General features: G+C 39.4%; 2 protein-coding genes across 3 annotated transcripts; both read left to right on the forward strand.

Moving 5' to 3' along the window:
* Positions 1-5,597: 5,597 nt before the first annotated feature.
* Positions 5,598-8,321, forward strand: LOC147338140 (high-affinity choline transporter 1-like). The gene is given in 5 exon segments (XM_086309287.1): positions 5,598-5,744; positions 6,641-6,719; positions 6,722-6,778; positions 6,854-7,071; positions 7,159-8,321. Coding segments are annotated over 5 exon segments (843 nt in total). The 3' UTR covers positions 7,501-8,321.
* Positions 8,322-8,436: 115 nt separating this feature from the next.
* ttc9c (tetratricopeptide repeat domain 9C) lies at positions 8,437-12,109 on the forward strand. Of its 2 annotated transcripts, none has more exons than XM_086258412.1 (4): positions 8,437-8,578; positions 9,670-10,027; positions 10,163-10,345; positions 11,568-12,109. In XM_086258412.1, the coding sequence occupies exons 2-4, from the start codon at positions 9,691-9,693 to the stop codon at positions 11,723-11,725; spliced, it is 678 nt and encodes a 225-aa protein (XP_086114538.1). In that variant the 5' UTR covers positions 8,437-8,578; positions 9,670-9,690; the 3' UTR covers positions 11,726-12,109. The 2 variants fall into 2 exon arrangements, with proteins under 2 accessions (XP_086114538.1, XP_086114548.1); XM_086258422.1 differs by having other exon boundaries at positions 8,454-8,583.
* The last annotated feature ends 11 nt before the right edge of the window (positions 12,110-12,120 follow it).

Below are 12,120 nucleotides of genomic sequence, written 5' to 3' on the forward strand. Positions count from 1 at the left end.
GCATGGCTAGGTGCTTGAATTTTTCATTTAGTGCTTCCATGTTTAATAGTCTTACTACCCACATAGCAACTGGAACTTCTTTGGGCAGGCAAACCTGTTTAAACCTGTTTTTCCCCTAAAAAAGTTAGGGCATTGTACAATTTAAATAAAAGAAAAAAATATAGGCAAGGCAAGTTTATTTGTATAGCACAATTCAACAACAAGGTGATTCAAAGTGCTTTACAGAGACATTAGAAACAAGAACAAATAAAAAGCATGATTTAAAATTGAATAAAACAAGCAAATAAACTAACTAATTAACAAACAAACAAACAAACAACAGTATATAAAATCAAAACAGATAAAATCAGAACAGTAGATAAAATCAGTAGTTAAATGTAAGTTTTGAAATTTAAGCTTAAAAGTGTGGATTTGGTGCTTTATTCAAATGCAGCTGAGAACAGGTGAGTCTTCAACCTGGATTTAAATAAACTGAGTGTTTCAGCTGATCTGAGGCTTTCTGGGAGTTTGTTCCAGATATAAGGAGCATAAAAGCTGAATGCAGCTTCTCCGTGTCTGGTTCTGACTCTGGGAACTGATAAAAGACCGGATCCAGATGACCTGAGGGATCTGGATGGTTCATACTGGGTCAGGAGGTCATTGATGTATTTTGGTCCTAAACCATTCAGAGCTTTATAGGCCAGCATCAGAACTTTAAAGTCTATCCTCTGACGGACAGGCAGCCAGTGTAAGGACCTCAGAGCTGGACTGATGTGGTCCACTTTTTTGGTCTTAGTGAGGACTCGAGCAGCAGAGTTCTGAATGAGCTGTAGTTGTCTGACTGATTTTTTTAGGTAGACCTGTAAAGATGCTGTTACAGTAATCAAGCCTACTAAAGATGAATGCATGGACTAGTTTTTCCAGGTCCTGTTGAGACATCAGATCTTTTATCCTTGATATATTCTTGAGGTGATAGTAAGCTGACTTTGTTATTGTCTTAATGTGTTTTTCTAAGTTTAGGTCTGCATCCATCACTACACCCAAATTTCTCGCCTGGTTTGTGGTTTTTAGATGTATAGATTGAAGTTCTCTGGTGACCTGTAATCGTTTTTCTTTGGCGCCAAAGACTATTACCTCAGTTTTGTTTTTGTTTAGCTGGAGAAAATTGTGGCACAACCAGTCATTGATTTCCTCAATGCATTTACCAAGAGCCTGTACAGGGCCTCGGTCTCCTGGTGACATTGTGATATAGCGGATGCTGTCCAAGATAAAGACAATGTTGGATAACACCTCCCACCCACTCCATGACATGTTGGTCAGTCACAGGAGCTCGTTCAGTGAGAGACTGAGATTACCGAAAAGCACCACTGAACGACACAGGAAATCATTCCTGCCTGTGGCCATCTCCCTGTACAACGCATCCACTTAACACACTGTTTGCTGCTACAACTACACATGTTTCTTTTCCAAATATTTATTTATAAGTGACTTATGTATGTATGTATGTATGTATGTATGTATATATATGTATATATTGTACTATTCTTAGTTAGCGTATTGTCTGTCTTGTCTTAATGTTGGTTTAAAATGGAGCACTGTAACAAAAAATAATTTCCCCCAGGGATCAATAAAGTATTCTGATTCTGATTCTGATATATTTGTGTGTCATCTGCATAGCTGTGATAGTTTATTTTGTTGTTGTTTATAATCTGTGCCAGTGGGAGCATGTAGATGTTAAACAGAAGGGGTCCCAAGATGGAACCTTGGGGAACTCCACATGTGATACTTGTCTGCTCAGATGTGAAGTTACCTATTGATACAAAGTATTTCCTGTTTTCTACGTATGTTTTGAACCAGTTTAGTACAGTTCCTGAAAGACCTGTCCAGTTCTCCAGTCGTTTGAGTAATATGTTGTGGTCAACTGTATCAAATGCTGCACTGAGATCCAGTAAAACTAGGACTGACATTTTTCCACTGTCTGTATTCAGACATATGTCATTAAACACTTTGGTCAGAGCGGTTTCAGTGCTGTGGTTCTGTCTAAAACCTGACTGGAAGGCATCGTAGCAATTATTCTGTTTTAAGAAGTAACTGAGCTGTTGAGAAACTGCTTTTTCAATGATCTTACTTAAAAATGGGAGATTTGAGATCGGCCTGTAGTTGTTCATTTGTGTCTTGTCAAGATTGTCCTTTTTCAGTATAGGTTTGATTACAGCAGTTTTTAGTGATTCTGGAAACACACCTGATAATAAAGAAAAGTTGACAATCTGTAACAGGTCTGACTCTAAAGTCTTTGAGACCTTTTTGAAAAAACTTGTTGGCAGGACATCTAAACAGCAGGAGGAGGAGTTCAGTTGACCTAAGATGTCCTCCAGGTCTTTGCTGTTAATAGTTTGAAACTGTTTCATGGTGTTTAAACAGTTTTTTGGTGGACACAGTACATATCCTGGATCTGCTGTTGATGTACCAGTTGCTTGTCTAATTTTTTGGATTTTTTCAGTGAAGAATTTGGCAAAGTCATTGCAGGCCATGGTCGAATGAAGTTCAGCTGCCACTGACACAGGGGGGTTTGTTAGCCTGTCAACTGTAGAAAATAAGACCCGAGCATTATGGCTGTTTTTAGTGATGATGTCAGAGAAGTAGGACCTCCTTGCACTCCTCAGTTGTAAATTATAATTGTGAAGTTTCTCTTTATAGATGTCATAATGAACCTGGAGGTTTGTTTTTCTCCATCTGCTCTCAGCTTTCCTACACTCTCTTTTTTCATTTTTCACCAGTGTGGAGTTTCTCCATGGAGACTTTTTCCTTCCAGAGATAACCTTCACCTTAATGGGAGCAATAGTGTCCATTACATTTAACATGTTAGCATTGAAGCTATTGACGAGCTCATTGACTGACCCTCTGGACAGGTCAGGTGTTAATGGGAAGACCTGGTTAAAAATTGCACTACTGTGTTCAGTTATACACCGTTTTGTGATCACTGTTGTTGATATATTTGTGTGGGCTGAGATTTTACTTTCAAAGAAAACACAGTAATGATCAGACAGGCCCACATCAGACACAGTAACCTTTGAAATGCTCAGGCCTTTGGAGATCAGTAGGTCAAGAGTGTGTCCTCTATTATGTGTGGCCTCTGTTACATGCTGAGTCAGCCCAAAGTTGCCCAGAGTGTTACTCAGGTCTTTAGTCCCTTTGTCCTGAGGGTTGTCCACATGAATGTTAAAATCCCCAGCAATAATTACACAGTCAAAATCAACACAGATCACAGACAGCAGTTCACTGAGGTCATTAAAAAAGTCTGTGCAGTATTTGGGAGGCCTGTAAACATTAAGAAACACAACTTTGGATGGGGCCTTCAGCTGTAAAGCCACATATTCAAAAGACTGAAAACTTCCAGGAGATAGCTGCTTACATTGAAATGATTCATTAATTAAGACAGCAACCCCTCCTGCTCGCCCTGACCTCACTGATAAAACTGTAGTTAGGAGGGGTCGTCTCGATGAGAACAGCTCCACTGTTACTTTGGTCCAACCAAGTTTCAGTTAAAAACATAAAATCAAGGCTGTGCTCAGTGATTAAATCATTAATTAAAAATGTTTTCCCAGCTAGAGATCTAATGTTTAATAAAGCCAACTTAAGTGTTTTAGAGGTATTACTTGTCCCCTCGTGTTTGGGAGCAGTCTGTGGCACACAAGGTATGTTTACTATGTTTAAAGATCTTTTAGAGTGCAGCTCTCTGTGTTTTGACCAGGCCACATGTCTCCTGTCACCTAAAAGTACAGAAATTTTAAAACCTTCTAGTAAACAGGGTCCCAGCTTCTCCTGGGAAAAGTCATCACTGCCATAATCCTCACAGCCCGGACCCTTCACACATCACACATCAGACTGCGGAGACAGGGCATGAAGAGGAACTAAGGGGGGCGAGGCTGGGCAATGTGACTTCGATATATGCTTCATTCTATGGGTACTCACCAATAGATTTCATTTTAATAGATTTTTGGATTCATATTTACAGGAAAAAATATATGACAAAGATTATAATGAGAAGTGGAATGTTTTAATGTATCTATAACACACAGTGACAGAGCTTCCTTTATCAGACACTGTGAATACCATTTCTTAGTAGTAAGGTAACGCCTAGATTCATACAAGACTTTATAACAAGACTTGTATGGACTTGCTATTAGTTATCAATCTGAGTAGACAGAGGAATAACAAAGTGCATCAGGTAGAGCAATTTATTCAAGCAAGTCCCACATAACCGACTTTTTGTTTCCTCATTCTCTCTCTCTCACTCACACTCACACACACACACACACACACACACACACACACACACACACACACGAGGCATGGCCAAAAAGTGTTGTGAGTCGAAAAAACCCCTATGAAAAACACTTATTTTCCCCGATATCCGATCTAGTAATTTAGGTCAGGATGGGACCGATACTGTATATCGAATCGGGCCATCCCCAATTAATACTCATGAATAATGTAGTTACCATCGTTGTGCCATGTGTGGAAAAACATACTACAAGTCATTTGATAATTAGTAATGCACATTTCTTGCAAACCTGGAATTGTTACCATTTTTTTTAGTCTGGTCTATTACTAGTGCTCTATCACTCTTGCCAACCTTCAGTCCAGCTCAACAATCCTAAAGTTATAATTTTCCACTTGTAAGCCAGTTTTCAAAGAGGTGTGGCTTCAGCCTCATGGACGCAGCGGTATTTATTGGTATGAAGGATATGAAGTTTACACACTTTTATGGATGACAAAATTTTGTGAGAAACTTTATATGGATCACGCTGAGCAGAGAAATAAAGTAAGCGAGTACATGTCGCTGCCACTGCTTCTTTGCAGAGGTTTCAGTCTTCATTAACGGGTTTGCAGTTTGATTTGGAAAAAGAAAATGCCTTTAAATTGAGCATTTCAAAAATGACTGCTGACAGTGCTTTGCAGCTACTACGAGCCAGTGTTTTTAATTTTCATTGTACTAAAACTAGCAAACAAATTTAGACAGTTTTTACAACAAAAGATACATAAAACTAATCTTTATGCTGTTTTTTTAAAATGAAAGTAACAACAGATGCAGCATCTAAAAAATAAAATGATGTTGCAGGGGGTGACCACAGACACCTTTTGATCCCCTCTTGATTTATTTTTTTCTCCAGTTTAAGTGGTGTTAGCAGTACTTTTATTGTGAGTCAGTACCTGCAGCCCATCAAGGTTCCACAGGTAGTGCATCTCCTTCAGGAGCTGTGAAGGTTTGCTGCGTCTCCCAGCACAGTTTTGGGAGTGTGGAGATATCAGGAGAGGGGCTGTTAGATGAAAGGGCTAATATCTGCGCTTACAAATGATCTCCATTAAGTGTGTGTGTGTGTGTGTGTGTGTGTGTGTCTTTAGAGAGCATTAATTTGTGAAGTGAACCTACCTACACTTTTCAGATTATCTGAACAGGGATGTGCTCTGATCTGAACTATTTATTTTTCCTTTGTGTTCTGTTTGTGAGCTTTGTAATTGAGCAACACCACTCCAGCTCTACATCAGGAGGCAGGTCATGTAGGTATTTGAGAGAGCTAGTGGGAACCATTGTCTGTCTGTCTCTGAGGTAGTGAATGGTGACCCTTAACATCCCGGGCATGGTGGTGATGGTACTGGGCACCAGACTGTGGGCCTCAAGGAAGTCCAAGGGGTTAGAGGAAAACAGCAAAGCAGACCGGAGAGAGATCACGCTGTTGGGCAACAGAGGGATCAGTCTGGCGGTTGGAGTCTTCACTATGACAGGTTAGTGTGCAGTGTGTAGGGAAAATGGTGAATATGGGTGAAATTTTAATGACTATTGTTGCAGTGAGATGCATTCAGGCACTTTTATTTCCACTGAGATTTTTAAAATCTATGAATTTATGGTCACTTAATAGTCATGTTGTAACCAACTATGGAAAACTCTACAGTTTTAGTAATTTAAACATACTAATAATTAGTGTCACTGTCACTTTATCAATGCTGGTCATCATTCCCTTTTGCTATTAAAGTATTTATTTATACCTATGTTTATACCTACACTCTATACCCATACTCCATACTGGTACTCAGGTTGTTGCACTCCACTTATTGTATTATTTATTGTAGTGTTTTATTACTTATTATTCTGTTTGTTAAAAAACCAAAAAACAACTATTTATTTATTACTTAAAAAAAAAATTGTTTCTTCATTACTTGGTTTCTTTTTCGCTCCGGGACCGTGTGCACATATTTTCGTTCCACCTCATGTTAACATGCAATGCGAATGACAATAAAGCCCCTTGAATCCTTGTGTGAAAAGCCCTCTGATTTCACACGAATAACCCACTAAAGCCAAATGCATCTTCTTTTTTTATTTGTACTGAAAAACAATTATGAATCAAAGCTTGGTTGGTCTTTCTATGGCACAGGAACCATGTCGATAGATATTTTTTTAAAATTGTATTTTGTTCATTTCTGAAGAAATGCTCCTTAAAACAGTTAAAAATGGCTCCTACAAGCTGGCCTGAGGCTGTTGGGTAGGCTGTTGCTTTAGATTTGATCTGTCCCAGCCTGCATCTGAGTTTTGCTATTAAAAATAAATTAATGGCATCAGATTTTAAGTACTGTAGTCCTTAATTGTAATTTCTTTTTAAAGGGTTTAGGTAACCTTGGATATCAGGACTTCCACCAGAGGACTCTCTCAGCCTCCTCATCAAATACAGCCAGGATCACCTGCTAGTCTTCATACTTTGAATCCCATCTGTGCTGACTGGAGCAGTCACAGCATCAACAGGTACCTCAACAGCAAGTGTAAAAATATGAATGAATTAATATGACTTTATATAACATTTTTATGTTTTTATGCCAGATTGGAACATGACCTTATATGGCTCCCCATCCCCCTTCAAGCGAGGAGACGCTGGTCAGGTTCTGCCAATTGCTCTGCAGTACCTCACTCCAAACTACATCTCCATCATTGGTATTGGAGCTGTAGCTGCTGCTGTGATGTCCTCAACAGACTCTGCTCTATTATCTGCCGCCTCCATCTTCTCATCCAACATATATAAGAGCATCCTAAGGACCACAGTAAGAGACCTGAAAGGAGAAGATTCGAGTTGTGGTTATGTCTTTTCTGGTTCAGTTTCCAGATTTTATTTTGGGGTTTTTTTGCAGGCATCAGACAGGGAGCTCCAGTGGGTGATCCGTGTCACTGTGGTCCTGGTGGGCGTGGCTGGCACATCGCTCACCTTCCTAAACAACAGCATCATGGTTTTTTGGATCCTGGGCTCAGACATAACCTACACCATCATGTTCCCTCAACTAGTCTGCGTCCTCTTTTTTAACATCTCCAATGGTTATGGCTCTATCATGGGCTTGCTAGTTGGAGTGTTGCTGAGATTGCTCAGTGGTGAACCATCCATAGGGTTACCTGTTGTCCTTCACTTCCCAGGTTGCACTCTTGAACATGGCATTTATGTCCAGCGCTCTCCGGTCAAGACTATCTGCATGTTGTGATTTCTGAGAGGTGGGACGTACCCAAAGTGAAGGCCAACAAAGAATCACAAAAATTAACATTAATGATCAATGGCATCATCAAAACACACAAGGAGGAGAAGGTGGTCAGAATGAAACTGAACTAATACTAACCCCCAGTCAGTTGGAGTGACAAACTAAATGATTTAGTGGGATGCAGATGTGTTTTTATGGTGATTTATTACCACACCTTCTGTTTTTCTGGCAGAAAAACAGAAATGAAGGACTTTGGAGGAATTCATTGTTTATAATCAGTGCATGGTTTGTTCCTGTTTATGTTAAGAATCTGTCACTGACTTACTTTAAAAAAAATACTTGAACCTTCTCTTTTTAGCACTTATATACCATTGCTTAGAAAAGGTTGTAGCTATGCAGCTTACAGCTGTTGCACACAAATACTTCATAAATTACAATCTTTCTTTTGTAGAATTCAGTAAAATTGTAAAATTTTACAGTTGCTTTGTGATAAATGTGTTTTGTTTTGTTTTGTTTTTTTAATCGGAATAATTATATTAGGGCATTTGCAGTTTTATCAATGAGTCATTATACAATTATGAAAGATTTTGAAATTGTAAAAAAAACAAAGATCAGATAATTATATTTATCAATTTCTAGTATCAAATGTAAATTTTTCATGAGCTATTTTACTTGCTGTGTGGTATGCTTGGCATAGCTCTGTTATCAGGACTCTGGAACCTGAAAAGTAGATTTTAAAAACATTGTTTAATAAATTAATTGTTGTAAATAATGTTTTGGAACAACTTTTTCAGTAACTGCGTTTACATTTTGTTCCAGAATAAGTGTAATTTACACCAAAAAAGTTTGTTTTGGTATTTTGTGCATGGATTACTTTCAAAATTATATTTAATAAAAACGAAGAGGGTGTATTTTGTGTTAATTTGCTGGCAATTCCTGCTTCGACCTTATGGTGGCAGTAGCACTCCACACAGTTTGTGGGCGAGTCCATAGAAAGGCAAGCAAGGAAGCGCACGTGTGGCAGCAACAACTAAGATGACTACCAGCTGAAAAGTAGCTATCCGTGGATTGTCGCTTCACTGGCGTAAGGCGAGAGAATGCAGAACAATACAGCTTTCATGTAGCGAACCTCATAAAATGCGCGAACATACGGGAAATAATGAGTTAGCTAGTTTTCGAGGACCCGGGCTAGCTTGGCAGCCTGCTAGCTCGGTTAGCGGTAGCTACAAACCCTGGACGTTTTGCCGCAAAACGTCGGTTTACGTTTGGACCCGAGTGACGTGCTTTCTATTTGATTCGTAAAATAATGTAACGTTGGCATGTACCAATACTTCAAATAAAAAGCTGTAGATTTGCCGTTTGTCATATTAAATATGGTGGGAAAACTACTGCTCTTGCGGTTTGTCTACCTTCTTATTAAAAGCAGTGTGGCTCACTGTGTGACTGCCAGGTCATATGTGAGGTATTACAAGTGAAGGAGTGAAGTAGCAGAGGTGTGCCAAACCGTTTTCTTACACATAAGTGCTTTCTACTATTATACGCAGAGCATCTTTTTACACTGGAACAGGTGGTGTCGAGCCTTACTAATGTCGATCAGACTCAGGTGGACTGTTGCGTGTAAACAGTGCTCGGTTGGTAATAAGGGGCACAAACTGTATCCTTCAACACCCCTCAAACTGAAAATGTACCCCCACATTATTAAACCACCACCATCAGCACCCTAACAAGGGTGGGCTCCATGTTTTCATGTTGTTGTCTTGACTCTATTCTTGCCGTGTGATTGGCTGATTACATGTTTGTAGTATACAAGCAGTGGACCCTGTGCACCTAACAAGGTGGCCAGTGAGTGATTATGTGTGTAAGCGCTTTTGAAACGTTTATTTGAACAATACCACTGTAAGAAAAAGTGTTAAACTTTATTTCACATAACTATAAGTTTTTCAATTTGAGTTCAGCCCTACACTTGGAGAAAAGTATTCATTTATATTGATTTTGATTAGCAGATTAGATTTTTGGTTTTAATTAATGAGCAGTTAATGAACAGGTGTACCTAATATAGTGGCCTGAACCTATATGTTTCATAAGTCCTTACATCTTTTTCTCTACATCTCACCACTTTATGTTTTAGGCTTTCTGTTTAAGAATAAACTAAAATGTGCTTTCTCACCCCAACAGCTGATTAGCTTCACTGCAGACATGGAGAGTGCTGGTGGGGAGGCTAGCCTAGATGTACAGGGGGCGGCGGCGGCAGCAGCACCGAGCCTCTTTGGACACAAACCAAATTCTGCTAAGCCGGTTTCAGCTTTGCTAGAGGAAGCAGCCCAGCTGAAAACAGAAGGAAATGCTTTCTACAAGGATAAGAACATTCGCTCAGCCATTGGTCGTTATCACCGCGCTCTTCTGCTCCTGCGAAGCATTGACTCAGATGTGACGACATCAGTGAAAGGGTTTGGGCCTGAGACACCTGTGCTCACACCTGAACAGGAGGCTTTATTGAGAAATACTCAAGTGGACTGCTACAACAACCTTGCTGGTAGGTAAATATCCTTCTGAGATAATGTCATATTCTTTCAAAGCTGTTGAAGTAGTAACTCTTTGAAAAACTGCTCTCTAGTCACTAGTTTGATACAAGTGCCTCAGTATAATCATTTCTTTATATCTCTTCCAGCCTGTTTGCTGCAGAGAAAGACTGTTGATTATACTCGTGTGCAGGAGTACAGTCTGCGAGTGCTAAAGTGGCGACCAGGCAATGCCAAAGCGCTGTACAGGGCCGGGGTAGCCACTCTGGAGATGGGAGATGCAGAGACAGCCAAAGAGTACCTCATCCAGGCCTCTAAAGAGCAGCCTAATGGTAAAGACCCAGACCATCATGATCTTCAAGAGCAAGTTGACGTAATAGTTATTTAGACATATATAGCCAGGTTTTTCTTCCCGCATATTACATTTTTAAGGACCACCAAAGAGGTTATAACCTTCTCCCAAAAGAAAAATCTCTAGGGCTCTGATTGAAAGTATGTTAGGTTTAATTTACTAAAGTTTTAAAAACATTTTGGTCCATCAAATTGCATAAAATAAACAGAAAATGTTGAGAGTTCTGTTAACTCAGATGATGCCAAATTTTGGTCATAACTACATGTGGATCGCAAAAATGGAAGATAAAGTTTAAATAAATGAAGATAAACAATTCCTGATAACAAGTCAGGAATTGATGGGTTCTGTTGAAACTATTTATAACATAGTTATATGGACCTTGTACTCAGAGCTTGTTTCTGTGCTGCCATTATTAGTGCCCCTGTGCTGTCTTTCTGGATGTCAGCCACTTCCTCTATCTGCCAGTTGCACATACTGTTTTAAATGCTACCGAAATATGCAGCACATTCATCATAGTAGTTATCATATTGTGACTAGCACTGCTAGCACCAATAGCTCTCACAGAGGCTGTGTCATAATCTTTGGGCCAAGAGGTATTTCTGGTGGCGACTTTCAAGAGCGAAAACATTAAACATTAATTCAGCTAGTTGCACTAGCTGAAAGCAGGAAAAAATAGCAATAAAAAGAATCTGTGTCTTTGATGAATAAGTTGTGATTTGTAGATGATTAACACAGAGCATGTCGAAACAGCAGTTCTTTGGTGGGAGCCGTGGACGCCTGTGCTCTCCAAATGTATTTATTTTTCAGTCTACATTTGCAATTAGTCCACCACCATAACCAAAAATTGTTCTTTTGTTACACTGCTATCCATTCGGAAATGGTAATTAATATTAACACTCATCTTTAAAGTAAACAGTCAGCTCAGCTTGAGAAAAGCTTACTGACCTTGTTTAACTTTGTGATCAATTAAACCCATGAGTTAGAAGCGTCACCATTTCCCATGTTAAAGGTGTTTAATTAAAGCACGTTAGAAGACTCATGTATGAGTCATTTCATTTTATCAAGACCAGGTGGGTAGCTTGTGCAGTTTTTTTTTTCTTTTTCTGAAGGATATAGATTTACTCATAGTAATTTAAGCATAGTTTAAATTACTGATCTTTTCTCTGGAGACCAGCGAGTTAAAGTATACGTTTCTGTCACAGATGCCAATGTGAGGAAGTACCTGCAGAGGGCTGAGGAGAAACTCAGTCGGGACTTACAAAAAGAGAAAGCCATGTATCGAGGCATGTTTTCCTCCAACCAGAATGATCGCTCCGAGGGTGGGATTAACCAAACCAGAAGAGCTGGCGACGGCGTTTAGCCCACAAGCTGAATGTGCCAAATAAAACCTCAGCCTGAGAGACTGCTCCAACCTCAGACCACACCGCAAAGGGGTCAAAGAATGTTTACATGTCTTGAACGACTCTTGCTGTGTCTCCATGGGAGAGGATTGACGTAAGCATAACAGACATTATACAGACTTGAGGAAAGCAGTCAGTTGGAAAGCAAAGATGTCACTGCTGAAAATAGAAAAGACAGAAAAGTTGGTTTCCTAGCAACACAGTCTAATATAGTTCACAAAATGCTTCTGAAAGCTAAAGAGGCTCTTCATGCACTACTCAATTGCCTCTGTGATTGCAGTTGTTTGGTCAGTGATATGAATGTTAATTTTGTGACTTTTCAATAAAAATATTTGTTAAAAAAATGCTAATTTTC

The sequence above is a fragment of the Aulonocara sp. 'chitande type north' Nkhata Bay genome, linkage group LG2 (assembly GCF_057382095.1).
Source record: "Aulonocara sp. 'chitande type north' Nkhata Bay isolate Kocher_YH1m ecotype deep benthic linkage group LG2, A_spYH_male_GT1.1, whole genome shotgun sequence".
NCBI classification, from domain to species: Eukaryota; Metazoa; Chordata; class Actinopteri; order Cichliformes; family Cichlidae; genus Aulonocara; species Aulonocara sp. 'chitande type north' Nkhata Bay.